This window comes from Ahaetulla prasina, chromosome 1 (genome assembly GCF_028640845.1).
Source record: "Ahaetulla prasina isolate Xishuangbanna chromosome 1, ASM2864084v1, whole genome shotgun sequence".
In the NCBI taxonomy this organism is placed as follows: domain Eukaryota; kingdom Metazoa; phylum Chordata; class Lepidosauria; order Squamata; family Colubridae; genus Ahaetulla; species Ahaetulla prasina.
This window is the reverse complement of record NC_080539.1, coordinates 375,913,303-375,935,521: the sequence shown is the minus strand read 5'-3', so window position 1 is coordinate 375,935,521 and position 22,219 is coordinate 375,913,303. Positions and strand designations below refer to the sequence as shown.

The following is a 22,219-nucleotide window of genomic DNA, read 5'->3' as shown; positions in this document are numbered from 1 at the left end:
CCAGCATAGCATAGCTGGCTGGAGAATTCTGGGCGTTGAAGTCCACAAGCCTTAAAGCTGCCAAGTTTGGAGACTTCTGCGCTCAACTCGGATCTTCTCCTCCTTCTCCACGTGGCTTTTAAACCCTCCGGCTCCATCCCTGCGGGCCACCTGTCCGCCCCGCTCCCGGTTGGCTGCCTGCGGCGAGAGAGGCCTCACCTGGCCAGAGCTCCGCCCACCGCGCTGGGGCTGATCGGCCGCCGAGCCAGGTGAGCGGCCGGGGCGTCGCTCGGAGACTGGGCCGCTATGGGGACCCCCCGGCGCCGCTTCGAAGCCTTCCTGGCCCGGCCCGGCCCCCTGAACGACGCGCTGGGGGCGCTGGAAGCCAAGACGGGCGTCAAGAGGATTTACCTGGCCACAGGTGAGCGCTCCTTCCTGGCCCCGCCCGCCTGGCTGGAGAGGGAGGAGGGAGGGAGGGGCTGCCTGGCCCCGAGGAAGACCGCGAGCCCCCTTCTCCTTTCAGTGGATCCACGGATCGCGATCCGGGATCGTCTCTCGTTTTTGTCCTGCGCTGTCCGCCCGAATCTGCTGAACTTGCCGCGGATTTTGCCGGCTCCGATTTGCGGAGCGCTGCTAAAAGTTTTGAGAAACCTGGACGGGGCCCCTACGACCCCCTAAACCCCCTTCCCCCGCCCCCCAAAACCTCCACACTCGCTTTGCCCAGCGATTGCCTTGGAACCAAGGTCTCTGAGCATGTGCCGAGTGCCTCCTTTCCTCTCTCTCCCTCTCTGCTAAGAGCCCGTTTTGGTCTCCGGTGGGGTTTTTTTTTCGGGTGGGGGGGGGAAGGGGGCGGTGTTTATTGTATTTGATTGAATTTATGGGGCGTCTGTTCGGTCCGGCTTAGAAACCAACACTGGGAAGGTAAAGAGGATAAAAAACAAACAAACAAACAAACCATGGTATGATGAAAAGAGAAATAATCATTTACTAATTTAAAGTCCAAGAGTAAATTACATTAAAACTGACTTAGTTGCAATTAGAAATGTTTTTTTAAAAAATTGGCTAGGCTTGCCCCACTCAATTGGGGGAGCGGAGGGTTCTTCCACCTGGATGTTTGTGTTTGGGACATTCAATTGTGCTTTTCAGTCTCTCCCCCAGGAAAGGGGGTTCACTGGCTTTGTTGTTACAGCCAAGCCTGTGTTTTTTGGGAAGAGAAGGAGGGGGAATCCTGCCCCCACGTGGATCATGGGGGAGTGTGTTATTTTATGGGGGATTATGGGGGATTTATGCGGGATTATGGGGGAGTGTGTTATTTTAACATTTGGGCAAATTTAAATTAGTTTTTTAAGGGATGTTTTTAACTATTGTGTGTATCTGTATTTTATCTGCCTGTTCACCGCCCTGAGTCCTTTGGGAGAAGGGCGGTATACAAATTAAAATATTCATTCATTCATATTCATCAAGGTTTCTGGGCAGCAAATGTAGAGCAAACCCAGGCAGGGAGGGAACCTGGTTCTCAGGTGGCCTAGGAGTAACCCTGATAAACTCTTCAGAAACCTTATTTAATTTACATGAAAGCCGTAGTGGGAGAGGGTGGGAGGGGGGTATAGAAATGTCTCTGTCCAGGAGGAATTTTGAAGGTGTTTGAAGATGGGTGAAGGACCCGGCCACCTCCATCGTGGCTTACAAGTTTTTTTTATCTCTCCAACCCAGGTCCATTTCTGGCCTTCCTCTCCCATTGCAATTCCATAGCTCCATATTATGGTGGTTTTATTAAGGTTTAATTAATTGTTTAATGTCCAGATGCCGTGTGTATGTATACCCGTGTGCATGTATATCTGTATATGTATGTTTGTGTATACGTGTGTGTGTATATTATTATTATTTTATTATTATTTATTAAATTTGTATACCGCCCATCTCCCGAAGGACTCAGGGCGGTTCACAGCCAATAAAACAACAGAAAACATATAATACATATAAAACAGCAAAAAGAATAGACAATTAAATTCAGTTGATGCCTTAAAACTTTTAAATACAAATTTAAAACCCATTTAAACCCCTGATTTAAAAACCCCAATTTAAAACTACGTTCAAGCTAGTCCTGCTCTTCGAAACAGCAACGTCTTCAGCTCGCGGCGGAAGGACCTGAGATCGGGGAGTTGACAAAGCCCCAGAGGGAGCTCGTTCCAGAGGGTAGGGGCCCCCACAGAGAAGGCCCTCCCCCTGGAAGTCGCCAGCCGACATTGTTTAGCTGACGGTATCCGGAGGAGGCCCTCTCTGTGAGAGCGCACTGGTCGGTGAGAGGCTAATGGTGGCAGTAGGTGGTCCCGTAAATATCCCGGCCCTAAGCCATGGAGCGCTTTAAAGGTGACAACAAGTACCTTGAAGTGAACCCGGAAGACCACCGGGAGCCAGTGCAGATTACGCAGGAGGGGTATTACACGGGAGCCACAAGGTGCTCCCTCTATCACCCGCGCAGCCGCATTCTGGACCAGTTGGAGTCTCCGGGTACCCTTCAAGGGGAGCCCCATGTATATATGTGTGTGTGTATGTGTGTTCACAGGTGTGTGTATATCTCTTATGTGTATGTATGTGTATATGTGTGTGTGTGTGTGTATAAAATATTGATGCTTTACAGGGAGTCCTCAATTCATGGCCATAATCGAGCTGAACATTTCTGTGGCTAAGTGAGACAGTGAGTTTTGCCCTATTTTGCAATCTCTCTTGCCACCATTGTTTAGTGAATCCCTGCAGACATTCAGTTGGTCGTTAAGTGAATCTGGCCAGAAGGACGCCAAAGGGGACACTGCGACCGTCATAAACACGGGTCAGAGCCCAAGCATCCGAACTTTGATCACGCGATCCTGGGGGGGGATGCTGCAAAGATTGTAAGTGTGAAAAACGGTCGTACCTTTTTTTCAGTGCTATTGTGACTAGTGACTAAATGAATTGTTGTAAATTGTTGTCCACTAACCTGTTGTAAGTGGAGGACTATACGTGTATTTTAAACTAAATTTGTATATTGGTGACCTCAGCGTACATCAAAAAACAAGAAAAATCCATGCCCTTCCCCACAACACAAAAGTGTCTTCTTAGCCACTTTTACTCGTCCTTTTCTCCTGTGGTTACCATCCCTCAGTTCTGTTCACACAAACTGCCAGATGCCAGGAAAATGTGGGCACCATGGGAAGCCAGCCAGGATCTCAGACCGTGCCGGGTACGGTTGGTGTTTCCTGAATACGAACATGGTTTTGCTATGCCAGACTAACCTGATCTGCCTCTCGTGGCCCTGAAATGCCCCCGCAAAATAAAAGCCTCTTTTATTTAGGGAATAAATAAAAGCCTGGAGCCGAATGAGGCCCCTCTGGCTCCCTGCAGGAATGGCAATAATCCTCCTTGCTCTCACTTCCATATTTTTTTTATAAAAAAAATCTTAAAGCCAGGAGGAAGAAGAAACTGTTCCCCGAGGTTGGCTGCCATCTGCAAATGAATCCTAGAGCTGGAAGGGGACTTTTTGAGGTCTTCTAGTCTGCTCAAGCAGGTCTCCTATCCTGTCAGTCAAATAGCTGTCCAATCTTTTCTTTTAAAAAAAATGGAGCACCCACAACTTCTGGTGGCAAGCAGTTCCACTGGTTAATTGTTCTAATTGTCAGGAAGTTTCTCCTTACTTCCTGGTTCCTTCTCTCCTTGATTAGTTTCCATCCATTCTTTTTCTTGTCCTGCCTTCTGGTGCTTTGGAGAATAAGTTGACCCCTCCTCTTCTTTGGGCAGCCCCTTAAATACTAGATTTCTATCAGGTCATTCGTAGTCCTTTTTTTCATTAAAATAGACATACCCAATTCCTGCAACCATTTTTTGTATTTTTGGGGGGTCTCGGACTCCATAATCATCTTTGTTGCTCTTCTCTGCACTCTTTCCAGAGCCTCAACATCTTTTTTATATAGAATACAATAGAATAACATAGTTGGAAGGGACCTTAGAGGTCTTCTAGTCCAGGGGTCTCCAACCTTGGCAACTTTAAGCCTGTCGGACTTCAACTCCCAGAATTCCCCAGCCAGAATTCTGGGAGTTGAAGTCCAACAGGCTTAAAGTTGCCAAGGTTGGAGACCCCTGTTCTAGTCCAACTCCCTGCTTAGGCAGGAAACCCCTACACCACTTCAGACAAATGGTTGTCCAATCTCTTCTTAAAAACTTCCAGTGTTGGAACATTCCCAACTTACGGAGACAAGCTGTTCCATATTGTGGAACATAATTGACAGAATAGAATAATAAAGTAATAACAGAGTTGGAAGGGACCTTGCAGGTCTTCTATCCTGTCAGTCAAATAGCTGTCCAATCTTTTCTTTTAAAAAATGGAGCACCCACAACTTCTGGTGGCAAGCAGTTCCACTGGTTAATTGTTCTAATTGTCAGGAAGTTTCTCCTTACTTCCTGGTTCCTTCTCTCCTTGATTAGTTTCCATCCATTCTTTTTCTTGTCCTGCCTTCTGGTGCTTTGGAGAATAAGTTGACCCCCCACTTCTTTGGGCAGCCCCTTAAATACTAGAAGACTTCTATCAGGTCATTCCTAGTCCTTTTTTTCATTAAAATAGACATACCCAATTCCTGCAACCATTTTTTGTATTTTTGGGGGGTCTCGGACCCCATAATCATCTTTGTTGCTCTTCTCTGCATTCTTTCCAGTGCCTCAACATCTTTTTTATATAGAATACAATAGAATAACATAGTTGGAAGGGACCTTAGAGGTCTTCTAGTCCAGGGGTCTCCAATCTTGGCAACTTTAAGCCTGTCAGACTTCAACTCCCAGAATTCCCCAGCTAGAATTCTGGGAGTTGAAGTCCAACAGGCTTAAAGTTGCCAAGGTTGGAGACCCCTGTTCTAGTCCAACTCCCTGCTTAGGCAGGAAACCCCTACACCACTTCAGACAAATGGTTGTCCAATCTCTTCTTAAAAACTTCCAGTGTTGGAACATTCCCGACTTACGGAGACAAGCTTGTTCCATATTGTGGAACATAATTGACAGAACAGAATAATAAAGTAATAACAGAGTTGGAAGGGACCTTGCAGGTCTTCTAGTCCAACCCCCTGCTTAGCCAGGAAACCCTACACCACTTCAGACAAATGGTTGTCCAACATCTTCTTTACAACTTCCAGTGTTGGAGCATTCAAAACTTCTGGAGGCAAGTTGTTCCACTGGTTAAGTGTTCTAACAGTCAGGAAATTTCTCCTTAGTTCCAGGTTGCTTCTCTCCTTGATGAGTTTTCACCCATTGCTTCTTGTTCTACCCTCAGGTGCTTTGGAGAATAGCTTGACTCCCTCTTCTTCGTGGCAACCCCTGAGATATTAGATTGACTGCTATCATGTCTCCCCTAGTCCTTCTTTTCATTAAACTAGCCATGCCCAGTTCCTGCAACCGTTCTTCATATGTTTTAGCTTCCAGTCCCCTAATCACCTTGGTTGCTCTTCTCTGCACTCTTTCTAGAGTCTCAGCATCTTTTTTTAATATCATGGCAACCAAAATTGGACAGGGATTCCAAAGCAGTCACCATCACTTCTCGCTGTTGCCACCTGAACCTAGCCAGGGGTCAGGAAGCCTTTGATCTGCTGATGAGGCTATAATCTTCTTGATCCCCATTTCACAAGAATAATCCTGTTCATAGAATGCTGTTGAATATTCAGGGCCCTCTTGAGCTAATTTATCCCAGAGTGGCTCAGAAGGCTCGGCTGGCGGTTCTTCAGTTGTGGGGAAAGCAGAAATAATGTTGGGCAACTAATTAGTGCACAGGCCTGCTTCTCTGATATTAAAACCTCCACCTATATACAATTATTACAATAGGGGTGGGGAACAACGGCCCCTTTATGACTTGTGGACTTCGACTCCCAGAGTTCCTGAGCCAGCATGGGGAACGATGTCCCCTTTATGACTTGTGGACTTCGACTCCCAGAATTCCTCAGCCAGCATGGGGAATGATGACTCCTTTATGTCTTGTGGACTTCGACTCCCAGAATTCCTCAACCAACATGAAGAACAATGGCCTCTTTATGACTTGTGGACTTCGACTCCCAGAATTCCTTAGCCAGCATGGGGAATGATGACTCCTTTATGTCTTGTGGACTTCAACTCCCAGAATTCCTCAGCCAGCCATGCTGATTCAGGAATTCTGGGAGTTGAAGTCCACAAGCCATAAAGGGGACATCGTTCCCCATGTCTGGAGTAGAAGATCAAACATCCGGAAGCCCTCGGTTTACAACTGTTCATTTAGTGACCATTCAAAGATATGACGGCCCTGAAAAAAATGACTTAGGGCCACGTTTTTACACTTGCAGCCTGTCTGTGGCCACATGATCAAAAACGTGAGACGCTTGGCAACTGGCAGGTGTTTATGACGGTTGGCGCTTTCAGGATTCAGAATCAGAATCGAGCTGGGAGGGACCTTGGAGGTCTTCTAGTCCAGCCCACTATTTGAACAGGATAGCCTATACCAGGTGTCTCCAACCTTGGTCCCTTTAAGACTTGTGGACTTCAACTCCCAGAGTCCCTCAGCCAGCAAAGCTGGCTGAGGAACTCTGGGAGTTGAAGTCCACAAGTCTTAAAGGGACCAAGGTTGGAGACCCCTGACCTATACCATTTCAGACAAGCTGTTGTTCAGCCTATTTTAAGAACTGGCCTTGGGTTGCAAAACGGGCCTTATTCCAAAAACCAGTTGAGAAAGCAACTGGTTGTGTTTTTTTTGCCTGCAGGACATGGGGATAAATCTGAACCGGAATATCAGGTTCGCCACAGAGCAAAGCAGTGTCGCAACGGCCGTGATGGTTCTTTTAACAGATTCACAGAGTTGGAAGGGACCTTGTAGGTCATCTAGTCCAACCCCCATCCAAGCAGGAAACCCTACACCGTTTAACAGATTAACAGAGTCGGAAGGGGACCTTGTAGGTCATCTAGTCCAACCCCCTGCCCAAGCAGGAGTTACTTACACCGTTTCTGACAGTCCAGTCTCTCCTTGAAAGCATCTAGTGATGAAGCTCCCACAACTCCCAAAGGCATGTTGTTCCACTGGTTAATTGTTCTCACCGTCAGAACATTTTCTAGGTTGCGTCTTTCCTTGTTCTGTTTCCTTCCATTACACCTGACAGAGTAGCAGAGTTGGAAGGGACCTTGGAGGTTATTTAGTCCAACCCCCTGCTCATGCAGGAAGACCCGTACTAGGGATTCAAACCGCCGGTCTGCCGACCTTTCTGATCGACAAGCTCAGTGTCTTAGCCACTGTTCCTTGTCTGGTCTTCAGGTGCCTTGGAAAGTAGCTTGACCCCCTCCTCTTCTTTGGGGCAGCCCCTCAAATATTGGAAGACTGCCCTCATGTCTCCCCGCTAGTCCTGCTCTTCACTAGACCAGCCATGGCCAGTTCCTGCCACCATTTTCCATATGTTTTAGTCTCCAGTCCCCTCATCATCCTGGTTGCTCTTCTCTGCACTCTTTCCAGAGTAGCAACCCCTTTTTTATAGTGTGGATACCGTGGTTCTTCATGGTTTGCAAAGCTGTGGGCCCCATAGATAATGTTCAACTTACAACAGTTTGCTTAGTGATCTTTGAAAGTTAACAGTGGTGCTGAAAACAATGTGACTTATGACCAAATAATTTGCCATAATACGAATGGTAGCCTTGCTTCACACCATGAGATGTTATAATTCGCTCCAGTTGTGGCCGGATAGAAGTGAAGAAATAACTATGGAAGTTTGTGGTGGTCAGGCCAGGAAACTGCATGACTAAAGGGAGGGACGCGTTCCCAGAGGCCATCCAATCCACCCCATTTGGGGTGAGCCTTGCTGTCACATCTTCATTGATGGGGTGATTAACTTACAGTTGTTTAGTGACTGTTGATGGTTTTACAACAGCGCTGAAAAAATATCTGTTTTTCACACTTACGACCGTTGTAGCCTCCCCATGGTCATGCAATCAAGAATTCGGACCCTTGGCAAGTGGCACTTACTTATGACGGTCGCAGTGAGTGTCCCATGGTCACGTGATCCCCTTTTGTGACCTTCTGGGTTGGGGAAGCCAGATTCACTAAAAGAACCATGTGACTAACAGCAGCAATTCATGTGACTGCAGCAATTCACTTAACAACGGTGGCAAGGAAGGTCGTAAAATGGGGCAAAACTCACCTAACAACCATCCTGCTTAGCAACCGAAATTTTGGGCACAAACATGGTTGTAAGTCGAGGACTATTTGTACGCTAAATGATCAGCCTCGCAGGTTCCAGCTGCTAATTCTTGAAAATCTGTATGGCATCTTAAAGTCAACCCCAATTTGATAGCACATTACCAGCCAATCAGCCAAAGAAATTTCTGAGGACTAGAAACTTGTCCCCGCTTTTTTACTGTCATTTACTTTTTGAGCATTCTCAATGTCCGCTTTGGAAGCCATATTAGGCCAGGAGCTTCCATGCTGCTACTTTCTCATGTGTGGGAAAGTAGGAAGGGGGTGTGGGATTTAGCAGAGGGGTTGTCTGTAGACATAATAGCATTCTTCCTGTCGGTCAAGGTCAGGCCGATCCTGCATCTGGAGGAGACCAGGAGTGGTCGGAGGGCTGTCTCGAGATGGGACCGTTGGAGATTGGAGCCTGTGATCGACTGAGGAGTGAGGGGATGGTTTTGGGGGTTTTGATTTACTGAGAGAAAACCTCAGATTCGGGTTTTCCCAGATGTGCCAGTTTACCTATCCTAGTAAAGACAACTTTGAAAGATGTTTGCTTTGGAGTTTTTACTTGGAGTTGGGGGTTTTTCTGGAACACTGACACTTAAGCTGTTTCTTCCTCAAACAAGTTTCTTCCTGCCACTAAAGCTTTTGAATCCTGCCTACCCTTAAAATGGTGATCCGTGTGGTGCTAAGCCACTCAGAGACGGCTGGCAAATAAATTCAATAATAATAAATAATAGTATTGGGAGGGAAATCCCTCTGGTACAGTTCCAAGCCGGGAGAAAACCGTTGGAAATAACATGGAGGCTGATTGGAAGGAAGGACTCTGTTTATTGGTGAACAGAATCACAGCATGCGGTTCTGGGGCAGCCGACCAAAGGGTTGAATGAGCGGATGGATCTTTATAGGTTTCTGGGGCTTTGAAGTTTGAGCTGTTCTGGGGGTCGTGCTATGAAGGGGTTTTGTGTTCTGAAAGGGTAGTGGGCAATTCCCGATTGTGGCTTAATGGCTTTCCTGTGTGTTAGACTTTTTGGGTGAGGGGCAACTTGCTCTAATCCTATCGCTCTGCTTTTGTTAGCTGTCGAAATTGCTGTAAGGGGGTTTGTAATATCTTGTCTTGAATGGACTTCTGCCGGCAGTATTTGCTTTGCTTTTGAATAGAGCCATCTAGACAGATGCCTTCCTCTTTCAATAAGCTCTTTGTCTCCTTAAGTGCTGGAATCTGCTGTGGGCTATAAGAAAGAACTTGGAGGTTGCTTCCTGCCTCTAAGAACATGTTTCTTGTTTCTCCTTTGGGGAGATATAATACCATGTTTCCCCAAAAATAAGACCCTGTCTTATATTTTTTTGATCCCTGAAATAAGCACTTGGCCTTATTTTCGGGGAGGTCTTATTATTTTGGGGCGCGTGAAGCAAGTCGGGGCTCCTCTTGCCGTCTTACCTGATTTCCAGCTCTGACTTTCCTAATCCTAACCACATGTGGTTAGATATTTTTGGGAAGGGCTTATTTTCAGGGGAGGGCTTATTTTTGGGGAAACACGGTATTCTGCCTTTTTTTTTTAATATTTCCCAAAATATTCTTTTCCCAAAATTCTTTTGGGGTGGGAAAGGTGGGGGATTCCCATAATATAAAGGTAAAGGTAAAGGTTCCCCTCGCACATATATGCTAGTCGTTGCCGACTCTAGGGGGCGGTGCTCATCTCCGTTTCAAAGCCGAAGAGCCAGCGCTGTCTGAAGACATCTCCGGGGTCATGTGGCCAGCATGACTCAACGCCAAAGGCGCACGGAACGCTGTTACCTTCCCACCAAAGGTGGTCCCTATTTTTTGCTACTTGCATTTTTACGTGCTTTCGAAACTGCTAGGTTGGCAGAAGCTGGGACAAGTCACGGGAGCTCACCCCGTTACATGGCAGCACTAGGGGTTCGAACCACTGAGCTTCCAATCTTTCGATCGACAAGCTCAACGTCCTAGCCCCTGAGCCACCACGTCCCATAATATATATATGAGTAAATATCTAAATTCCACTTCTTCCTCCAAAAAAACCCCAATCCCTCTGTAAAATGAAATTTATTTGGTGAAGGGCGCATCGTATGTAAAATGAAAATATTTGTTTTCTAAGTAGCCGAAAAATAAAAATAAAATCAACTCGAAGATCTACCAGGATGCAGGACAAATTGAAACGGCTTGGTATTTTATTTGTTTGTGTCTTGATTTGTCGTAAACGTTGAGCCGGGCTGAGCCTGCCTTTTGGTCAAGCTGGCCTCCGCTCCTGCCCTCACCGACGGGGTTCCCAAGGCCTTAACAAAAGGGGACCCTTATTTTTGGAGGGTGGGCTGGGGGTGGGAAGGTCTCCTTTTGGCCCTGCCCAGAAGGTTGGCCTGGAATGCCCCCAGGGCCAGGGCTGAGTTGTTTGCAAACTGGACTTTGGCTTAGGGAACCTTTGGCTTGCTGAAGGTTTGAACCGGGACTGGGGAAGGGGAAGGAGGGGAAGTTGCTGGAAGTTCAGGGTGGCTGGACTTTGCTTGATCCTCTGGAAGGGGCCGGATTTGCCTCCCTGGCATTGGGAATCCCCTCTTTTCCTCTTGGCACAGGGAGGGCAGAACGATTTGCAGCTCTTGGGACCCGTTTCTCCTTTTCCTTTCTCCTCTTTCCTCCTCCTCCCTCTCTTTTCTCCTTCTCCTTCTTCCTCCTCTTCTCCTTTCTCTTCCTCCCCTCCCTGTCTCGCACTTCTACCTTCTATTCCTCCTCCTCCTTCAACTTCCTCTTCTCTTCCTCCTCCCTCTTCTCCCTCTCTGCTTCTCCTTTTCCTCTTCCTCCTCCTTTTCCTCCCCTCTCCTTCTCCCACTTCTTCCTTCTATTCCTCCACCTTCTTCTTTGTCTCCTCTTCCTCGTCCTTCCACTCCCTCTCCTCCTCCTCTTCCCTCTTCTCCCTTTCTGCTTCTCCTTTTCCTCTTCCTCTTTTTCCTTCTCCTCCTTCCTCCCCTTTTCTCTTCCTCCTCCTCTCCAGTGTGGGATTCAATTTTTTTTACTCCTGGTTCTGTGGGCGTGGCAGGGGAAGGATACTGCAAAATCCCCATTTCCTCCTGATCAGCTGGGAGAATAGATGGGGAGGGGCCAGCCAGAGGTGGTATTTACCGGTTCTCCAAACTACTCAAAATTTCTGCTACCGGTTCTCCAGAACTGATCAGAACCTGCTGAAACCCACATTTGCTACCCTCTCTTTCTCCCATTTCTTCCTTCTATTCCTCCTCCTCCTCCTTCCTAATCTCATTGTCCTTCCACTTCCTCTCTTCCTCCTCCTCCTCCCTCTCTTTCTGCTTCTCCTCTTCCTCCTTCCTCCTCTACTTCCTTTCCCTGCACCTCCTTTCTCTTCCTCCTCCTGTTCTTCTCCTCCTCCTTTTCCTTCTCCTCTTTCCTCCTCCTCCTTTCTCTTCTTCCTCCTCCTTTTCCTTCTCCTCTTTCCTCCTCCTCCCCCCACTTCCTCTCTCCCTCCTCCTCCTCTTCCCACCTTCTCCTGGCTGGGGGATTCTGGGAGTTGAAGTCCAGACATCTTCATCTTCTGACAGTTGAGGTCCACACATTTTCAACTTGCCAAGGTTGAGAAACGTTGGTCTAGCCCCTGCCTGCCCCTCGTGCAGAATCAATCCATGTCTACGGGAGGCATCTCATGGGGAATGGGGGGGGGACACAAAGGGCCCCTCCTCCCCAGGGATGCCATGACTACGGAAGGTTAACACAATGGAGCAACAATGGCCTTAGACCTAGAATGAAAGCTCGGAGCCAGCCGTGCCTTGGATCCGGCACCACAACTCATCCGAGCAAGCCGAGGACGGTGTCCGCAGAACCTCCTAAGGTTATCCGCTACTGGTTATCCACTGTGAAAAAGAGTAAGGTGATCTTAATTAATCATCAGATCATTTTCGGTTGCCTTGTAGCTCTTTGATCGCAAAAAGAGATTTCGCAGCGAAAGCAGGCCCGAGCCAACGAAAATGGGAAAAAGAACCAGGGATGAAAGGCGACCGGTTTGCACGGGTTCAGGTGAACTGGTAATAAAAATAAATGCTACTGATTCGTCAGAACCGGTATTTCCAAGGATCAGCTGTGCCGCGCGATTTATATTTGCTAGAAAGCAGGAAGTCCTACCTTCTAGTGAATCTAAATCGCGCGACTCAGCTGTTCCACTGAATTCGCTGTTCTAATTTTCCTTCTTAAGTCTTCTTTTTCCACATGAAGCACATTTGGTGTGCATCGCACATGCGCGCACAGCGAACCGGTGGCAAACCTGGGAGGATTTCACCACTGAGAACAACAGAGAGGCTTGTCCACTCTGCACACACCCTTGTGTGCTTCACACACCTACACAACACACTCTCTCTCTTTCATCAGCCCTTTGTGGAATATTGTTAGATGAGTTTGCCAAAGGTGTGTGTGTGTGTGTGTGTGTGTGTGTGTGTTTTATCTATTGCGAATGAAGGCAACAGTTACACGTGTCTGTCCGGGATAATATTGCAGCATCCGATCTGAGTTGGTCGCCGGGTCCAGGAGCCCATCCATCCGCAAGGAACTACACCACTGTGTATTTGGAATGGCCTGATTGTGCGTGGTTGTTAATTGTTCATTAGGGTGTGTGGATGATTTAAGTCGTTGTTTCCTTGGGCCGTTGTGTCCTGATACCTGATAAGCTGGTTGTAAATCAGCATTCCTGTGGACTCAGGAGGGCCCCTGTTTCCCAGGCTTCCATCTTTTCTCTGGCCAACAATCTTAGGAGCTGCAAAGTTGAAGGCAGTGCAAAGCTACCAATGAGTTCAGGTCTCCCCACCTGACCTCTCGCTTGTGTCCTCGCAGTCCTGGTGGTTAGCTTCTCCCCCGTCTGCCCTTCATAGGTCACAGGATCCATCCGTCCATCCATCCATCCATCCATCCTTCTATCTATCTATCTATCTATCTATCTATCTATCTATCTATCTATCTATCTATCTATCTATCTATCTATCTATCTATTTAAAAATAGTTTTTATTGAATATTTTACATTTTAAGACCAAAAACAGAAAAAAATAAGAAACAAAAAAATCCATCCACCCATCATTATTATCTATCTATCTATCTACCTAGCCATCCATCCAACCATCCATCCATCCATCCATCCATATCTGTCTGTCTATCATCTACATCCCTTCCTATCCATCCATCCATCACTATTATCTATCTATCTATCTATCTATCTATCTATCTATCTATCTATCTATCTATCTATCTATCTACCTACCTACCTACCTACCTACCTACCTACCCACCCACCCATCCATCCATCCATCCATCCATCCATCCATGTCTGTATGTATGTCTATCATCTACATACCTTCCTATCCATCCATCCATTAATTATCTATCTATCTATCTATCTATCTATCTATCTATCTATCTATCTATCTATCTATCTATCATCTACTTACCTACCTACCTATCCATCCATCCATATCTTTCTGTCTATCATCTACATCCCTTCCTATCCATCCATTCATCATTATTATCTATCTATCTATCTATCTATCTATCTATCTATCTATCTATCTATCTATCTATCTATCTATCTATCTATCTATCTTTAATTCCCTCAACACTGTCAAACTATTCACTAAGTCTACATTACTATTACTATTAATCTTCCCATCATTCCTGTCACCCATCTCCCACATGACTGTATGACTGTAACTTGTTGCTGTATCCTTACGATTTATATTGATTGTTTCCTAATATGATTTGATTGCTTATTTGTACCCTATGACTGTCATTAAGTGTTGTACCTTATGATTCTTGACGAATGTATCTTGTATTTGGAGCATATGCACCAAAGACAAATTCCTTGTGTGTCCAATCACACTTGGCCAATAAAGAATTCTACTCTACTCTACTCTACTCTACTCTACTCTACTCTACTCTACTCTACTCTACTCTATTCTATTCTATTCTATTCTATTCTATATTCTATGACTATCATTAAGTGTTGTACCTTATGATTCTTGACCAACATATGTTGTCTTTTATGTACACTGAGAGCTTATGCACCAAAGACAAATTCCTTGTGTGTCCAATCACACTTGGCCAATAAAGAATTCTATTCTATTCTATTCTATTCTATTCTATTCTATTCTATTCTATTCTATTCTATTCTATTCTATTCTATATTCTATGACTATCATTAAGTGTTGTACCTTATGATTCTTGACCAACATATGTTGTCTTTTATGTACACAGAGCTTATGCACCAAAGACAAATTCCTTGTGTGTCCAATCACACTTGGCCAATAAATAAATAATTCTAATTTAATTCTAATCTATCATCTACTTACCTACCTAGCTACTAGCCATCCATCCATCCATCCATCCATATCTGTCTATCTCTGTCTGTCATCTACATCCCTTCCTATCCGTCCATCCATCCATCCATCTATCCATTTATCCATCCATCCACCTATCTCCTATCTGTCTGTCTATCATCTATCTATCATCTACATCCTTCCTATCCATCCATCACTATTATCTATCTATCTGTCTATCTCTGTCTGTCCACCTTCCAGGTGCTTGAAATTTTAAGAGAAAACAAAGGACTCCCTTTGTTTTCCCTTGAAGGCGTTTCGCTTCTCCTCCAAGGAGCTTCTTCTGTTCTGAAGCGAAGTCGAATGGCAGAACTGAACCGAAGAAGCTTCTTGGATGAGAAGCGACACGTCCTCAAGGAAAAAAAGAACAACCCCTGAGAGAGTCCAGTTGCCTCTTGAAAGACACAACCACCTTTGGGACAACCATGGCCTGAATGGCTGAGAATCTCCGTAGACATCCCGTCCCCCCCGTCCCCGTCCCCCCCCCCGTGTTCGGGTGGATGGTGAGTCATCCAGAAGACCGAGCCTTCTTCAAATAGTCCGTTAAGCTCATTATCCATCCTGATCACTAGATCCCCAGCCTGCAAAGAGGGTTACTTTCTGATCAAACATAGATCCTGCTTCAAAAGGCAAAAGGGCTTATTTTGTTTTTCAGCCACATCAACAGCTGCTTGTGTGCGTGCATCCTCCCTCCGGGGTCTTCACATACTCCTGTTTCCCCTAAAATAAAACTGATAATAAGACCAATTGGGCTCTTGAGTGCAGGCGCTAAAATAACCCCTCCCCGAAAATATTTAACCGCCTGTGCAGCCGGTCCCCACTATTTCCTCTGGTTAGGGAGACATAGCTGGAAATCAGGTAAGACGGCAAGAGGAGCCCCGTCTAGTTCCGTGCACCTCAAAATAATAAGACCTCCCCGAAAATACAACCAAACACTTATTTTGGGGTTCACAAAATATAAGACACGGTTTTATTTTCAGGGAAGCACTTTATCTCTGGGGTCTTCACATACCTGCAGAGGAGGGGATGGGCCAATAAGCACAGCTTCATTTTCTTAAAACTTTTAATTTAATTTAATTTACTTTAAAAAAAAAAACACTTTTCCAGGCCTCCCTCTTCTCCCTTAGCTCTCAAAGGGTGTTTGCACTGAAATAAAAATGGCTTAAAACAGTCAATCAAAGCATCTTGTAAATGGCATAATAAAACATTACACCTGTGAGAAAAAGGAAAAGTGTTAGAAGGAAATCGGTTAAGAAGTCACAGCGGCCTTCTTTGTAGAAGTCGTGGGGGAATAAAAGTGGTTTTGGACGGAGCCCATAAGACAGAAACAAAACTATTTTTGACTTTACTGGACTGAATGGAACAGAATAGTTTTAAACCCCCAGGCAAGGCAAGGATTATGTTGTTAGGGTTGCTATTATTTTGAGCCAGTATTTGGGTCCTTTATTTTGTATTCATGGGGTTTTAATCTTCTGTGTGACGCCAAGAATGACTGTGGTGAGATGGGCAGAGAGGATGGATGGATAAGGAGGGAGGGAGGAAAGAAGGAAGAAGGGAATGGAGAGGAAGGGAATGGGAGAGGAAGGAAGGAAGGAAGGGTGGGAGGGGAGAAGAAGCAAGGAAATGGAGAGGAAGGGGAAAGGAGAGGAAGGAAAGAGGAAAGAAGGAAGAGAGGGAAAGGGAAGAGGAAGGAAGGGAAAGGGGAAGATAGGAAGGAAGGAAGGAAAAGCAAGAAAGAAAACTTTCTTCTCTTCGTTCTGCTCAGTTTTGTCTTTTCTGCAATAAAATTACGATGTCCCTCCCTCCCCCCCCCAACACTTCAAACAGCTTCTAACCCAGAGAACCGGGCTAAACCCGGCCAGGCCTCCTTGCCCTGCTGTGATGGCTTGGGATTAAAAAAACCTCCTAATTGGGCCTCAGCTCTTCACGGCTGATGCGTCCTGATCTGCTCCCTGAATGTGGGAGGGGCGGGGAAGCTAAACCTTGTTTCTTCATTATGTCCCCTGCAGGTTTCCTGGGTTTCGTGGGAGTCTACCTGATGTTTGGCTACGGGGCCTCCCTGCTCTGCAACCTCATCGGATTCCTCTACCCGGCTTACGTCTCGTAAGTTTGTCCGTCCGTCCCCCGCAAGGAGGGGGCCATGCCTGTCGCAGTGCGCAGGGCGTCCCTGCTTCATGGCCAGCCAGGCAGCTGCCAGCCTGGTGTGGTGGTGGCTGGCTCGGGAGTCCCCGTGTTGTGGCCTGTCGGCCACGGGCCCCTCCAGCAGCCGAATCAGAGGAGGAGGAGGAGGGGTGGGAGTCAGGGTCAGTATCAAGGCAACCTGAGAGCTCCGAGGGGGAAGAGGGAATGGAGCTGGCAGAGGGAGAGACAAAGGCCGGCAGCCCTCAGATGGAGAGCCAACAGCCCCCAAGTCTGGAGGTGGCTGATGAGGAAGAGGAGGAACAGCTGGGTCTAATTCACGATGTGTGGATGCACAGAAGGCAGAGGAGAGGAGAACAGTGGAAATCTATGGGCCGGTCCTTAGGACAGAAGAGCCACCACCGCTAGCAAAGTCCCACCCTGGCTCTGGGGATAAAAGGCAGGGGGCGGAGATGAATAGGTGTGGCTGTTCCAAACTTATCAATCACATGGTCCAATCAAAGTGCTGTCTGGTTGCTTGGTAACTTCACTCCTCTCCAGCCACCTGTGGGAATGTCCTTGGTTCCCAGAGAAGGAAACTCTTTTGTTTTGGCTACAACCCCCCACCCCACCCCACAGCGATCTATTGCCCCCTCCCTATCCCTCAGCACTATTGTGGCAACGCTGAAGCCCCAAAGATGGCCTCAGTCAGGCCAGCTTCAGAATTGACGACCTGTAATACCCAGTGATTAATTGAAAGGAGTTTCCAGCAGGGTGAACAGTGTCTTCAATCTGGATCCGTGCCCAAAGGCTCTCGGGATCCCGTCTCCGGAAAAACTCCTGGTTGGCAGGAGAGTTTGGAGATGGTGCCAATGTTGGGAGTTGGGCAGTGGTGAAATCCATTTACCTTCGCTACCGGTTCGGGAACAGAAGCGTGCAGGAGCACACGCTACGCTCACACACACCTCTTCTGTGCATGCACAGAGGGTAAAAAACGGGACATAATGACGTCCCAGCGGGTGGGCTGAGCCTCCTGCTGCCAGCACTACAGGTTTGTGCGAGCCAGATAGATCCGGCCAGATTTCACCGCTGGAGTTGGGTCTTTCTTGCAGGTCTGGGATGCAGAAGGGAGGTCCCTGTCTCCCTGGGTCCCTTCCCCCGAGCATCCGATGGGCAGGGTTGACCCTCTCTCCCCGTCTCGCTTTCAGCATCCGTGCCATCGAGAGCCCGGCCAAGGATGACGATACCACCTGGCTGACGTATTGGGTGGTCTACGGCACCTTCAGCGTGGTGGAGTTCTTCTCCGATACCTTCCTCTACTGGTTCCCCTTCTACTACGCCGGCAAGGTATATAGGAAGGGAGGGAGGGAGGGAGGGAAAGAGCCGAGTGGGTGGCCCCTTCCAGATACGCTCTGGGCATCACTCAGCAGAGACTCCACGTTCAGGGGTATTCTATCTGAGGATGCCACTTGGTGGCAATGTTGGCCAGTATTTGGCTTCACGCTTCAATGGAGGCCGGATCGGGTGCGCAGGGGGAAGTAGTGGGTTTTACTCACCTTTGCCACCGGTTCGCAGATGTGAGCAGGCCAACAGAGCGTCCATGATGATGTCTAGGCGGGTGGGTGGAACCATTGCTTCTGCCGCTACCGGTTCGTCCGAACCGGGTAGAACCAGTAGAAACCTACCACTGTCGCGGGTGAGTTCCTAAAATAACCCACCCGCACCCCGAGCAGATCCTAACCCCACCGACCCCCCTCCTCCTCTGTCCCCCTCCCCCAGTGCCTCTTCCTGCTGTGGTGCATGGCGCCCTTTTCGTGGAACGGCTCGCAGGTGCTCTACCGCAGCCTCATCCGTCCCTGGTTTTTGAAGCACCACCAGACGGTGGATAGCGTCCTCAGCGACCTCACCGGCCACGCTACCAGCATCGCCTCCGCCGCCTCCCGGGAAGGTACGGAGATCCAGTCCCCTGTTCCGGGGGGGGGGGCGGGGAGGGGGGGATGCCAAGCCAACCGGGGGGGGGGGGAGCGGCTTGGGTAAAGCTTGCAGGTGCGCTCGCAAAATGGAAGGCAACGTGGCTTCCCTGGATGGAGAGGTCCAGTGGCTGGATTCCAGGCATTTCCCAGGGGCCCGCAATGAAAAACCTTTACCTGCACTTCTTGAATCAGGAATCACCTGTTGCCATTGGCATTTCCTTGGCTTTTCTTTCTGAGCACACCTGGAGACAAAGGCCGGGGCTGTCCATTTCCCCACCCCCACCCCTTAAAAGGGACTCCAGGGCATTCCAGGAAATGGACCGGATGCTGGACAGGAGGTGGAGCTGCTTCCAACTCTGCAACCTGCCCGGATCCCCTCCAGTTGGTGGGGAAGAGACGGTCAAGGCTGCTCCATGGCTGGCGGGACATTTGATTTTGATTTCGATTTTTTTGGGGGGAGGAGGGGGGGTTGGTTTTGGGTTTTTTGATTTTGGTTTTGATTTTTTGGGTTGTTTTTTTTTTCATTTTGGTTTTGATTTTTTTGCTTTTACTTTTGGTTTTAATTTCCACCCATCTCGTCCAAGCGGCGACTCCTTTAGATGAGAGAAGGGGCCCCAGGCTTCAACTTTCCGCCAAAGTCCCCATTGCAGGCAGCAGTTTTGCCCCACAGTCATGTGGCTGCGTTTTATGACCGTTCTGCCAAAAATCGGCATTTCCTTCTGATATTCAGCCAAAAGTGCACCTGCAGGGAATCCTTGGTTTGCTTAACGGCTGCTGCAAAAGTCATAAAATACAGGTCAGTTTTACAACTGATGTGAGCAGGCTCCATTACGGTCGTAATTTGAGGACTACCTATCTGCAGGCTTACCCATCAGCTTTTTTGGGTGGGATTTACAGATTGGGCCGAGGCTGTTCTAAGATTGTGGGGTCCTTGGGGGTCTCTTAGCTTGATAGATTTGTTGGAGACATTTCATTACCAAGCTAGATAACATCATCCAGTGCTAGTAGGGAGTGTGGGGTTTGCTCTCTGTTTATATACTAGTGGCTTGTCCTGCCAGTGTTGGTGGAAGAGCAGTTTTTGATAGTCCCTTGATTAGAGTTTTACTTGATTGTTTGTCTGGTGTTAATCGCTGCTTATCTGAGTTTCTCTTTCTGTGAATTCCTTGGTGCTCTCTCACCTTGGTGGGAATAGAATAATGGGATGGGATGTTGGAAGGGACCTTGGAGGTCTTCTAGTCCAACCCCCTGCTTAGGCAGGAAACCCTACACCACTTCAGACAAATGGTTGTTCAACACCTTCTTAAAAACTTCCCGTGTTGGAGCATTTACAACTTCTGCAGGCAAGTTGTTCCACACTTGTTCTAACTGTCAGGAAATTTTGTTGTAGATGTTTCATTACCCAGCTAGATAATATCATCAGTGCTAATAGGGAGAGTGGAGTTTGCTCTCTGTTGGTATACTAGCCAGTGGCTTGCCCTGTCTGTGTTGGTGGGAGAGTGTTTTTTCCCTTGATAGTTTCTTGATTAATACATTGCTGGTTTGTCTGGTGTTAATCCCTGCTTATCCAAGTTTCTCTTTCTGTCGACCCCTTGCTGCTCTTTGAGCTTGGTGGCTTTCTGAAAGACCTTTCATGACCCAACTAGGTTACATCATCAGTGCAACTATCAGTGCCTAACATCATCTAGTGTTCTAAGGTTTTCTGTAGCCACATAAAATTAAAACCTAGGTGTCTCTGAGCTAGGAGAACGGGTGGCCATGACGAAGCTGCCTTCCACGGTTACTGTATGGGAGAGGTTTTTTTCCCCCTCGTTTCCAGCTAAGGAATCTTCTTTCATTTTCTTCTCTTTGTTTTTTAGGAGTCCTACCACGATCCCTGCAGGCAGAGGACTGAGTGGCGCCCTTTTGACGATCAACAATAAAAGATCTCCGAATTTGAGCTGGAAGCTCTGCAACAATGGTGTCCTTTTCCTTCGTGTCCCTGAGATGATTTTGATCTAAGTAATAAACCCTTCAACTGCTTGCCCTCAAAACTGTAGCTACCATAAGAATTGAACTATCAGTTTGAGGCTGTTAGTCTCCAGATGACCACTGGGTGGCTGCAAACAGGATTTTTTTTAAAAAAAAAAGTCTTTGGTGCCACCTGGTGGTCAACTAGAGATTTGCTACATATTCTAACAGCAAAACTCAACACAGGTAGTCCTCAACTGAACAACCACATTGGAGTCCCAAGTTTCCATTGCTAAACAAGAAGTACAGGTAGTCCTCGACTTACAACAGTTTGTTTAGTGACCATTCGAAGTTACAAGGTCACTGAAAAAGGGGACTTCTGGCCATTTTTCACGCTTAGGACCGTTGCAGCCTTCCCCGTGGTCATGTGATCAAAATTCAAGCGTTTGACAAGTAACTCACATTTATGACGGTTGTCGTGTCTTGGCATCAATTGAACCTTTTGCAAACTTTTAAGAAGCAAAGTCAACGGTGAAATAACCAGGTGACTAATTTAACAATTAGCAGTGATTTGCTTAACAACCGTGGCAAGAAAAAGTCGTAAGATGGGGCAAAACTCACTTAACCAATGGCTCCCTTAGTGACATAAATTATGGGCTCAATTGGGGTCGTAAGTTGAGGACTACCCGTAGCTAAGTTGAGTTTGGCCCCATTTTATGACCTTCCTTCCTGCAAGTTGTTAAGTGAATCACAGCAGCTGTTAAGTGAGCAATCTGTTTGTTAAGTGAATCTGGCTTCTCCGGAGGCTTTGCTCATCCAAAGGTCACAAAAGGGGATCGCATGACCCCGGATCACTGCGACCGTCATAAATACGAATCGCTTACCAAGCGACTAAATTTAGTTTACGTGAGCATGGGGATGCTGCACTGGTCATAATAATAATAATAATAATAATAATAATAATAATAATAATAATAATAATAATAATAATAATAATAATAATAATTATTATTATTATTATTATTATTATTATTATTATTATTTAATTTATAGACCGCCCTTCTCCCGAAGGACTCAGAGCGGTGAACAGCCAGTTAAAATACAAAACAAACCCATTCAATAATTAAAAACTACCCCTAAAAAACTTATTCAATTGGCCAAGCTAAAATACAATTACACCCTATAAAATCACTAAGATTTAAAACCCCAATAAATCCATTTAAAATTTAAAAATTAAGCCAGTAAGTGTGAAAAATCGTGGCGACTTTTTTCAGTGCTGTTTAACTTCAAACGGTCACTAAAGGAGTTGGGCGTAAAGTCAGGACTATCTGGATAAAGAAAACTGCAAGCTGCTTTTCTGGCATACAAACACATACAAGATGCTGACAATATTGTGTCGATGATCCTCTTGAAATCTACCAAAGTCTCCTGGAAACTTAACAGAATAACGGAGTTGGAAGGGACCTCGGAGGTCTTCTAGTCCAACCCCCGGCTCAGGCAGGAGATCCTAGACCTGTGAGGGTGAATCTAGGGCACACGTGCCACAGGTGGCAGGTGGAGCCATATCTGCGGGCACGCAAGCCGTTGCCCTAGCTCAGCTCCAGCGCGGATGCCCACCCAAGC

The 22,219-nt window shown here is 46.9% G+C and overlaps 1 protein-coding gene across 1 annotated transcript; it reads left to right on the top strand.

The window, feature by feature from the left end:
• The first annotated feature begins 211 nt into the window (after window positions 1-211).
• Window positions 212-20,668, top strand: LOC131188427 (receptor expression-enhancing protein 6-like). Its single transcript, XM_058163693.1, has 5 exons — window positions 212-400; window positions 16,568-16,661; window positions 17,885-18,023; window positions 18,456-18,624; window positions 20,506-20,668. Exons 1-5 carry the CDS (start codon window positions 286-288, stop codon window positions 20,538-20,540), a joined length of 552 nt encoding a protein of 183 aa, XP_058019676.1. The 5' UTR covers window positions 212-285; the 3' UTR covers window positions 20,541-20,668.
• Window positions 20,669-22,219: the final 1,551 nt, after the last annotated feature.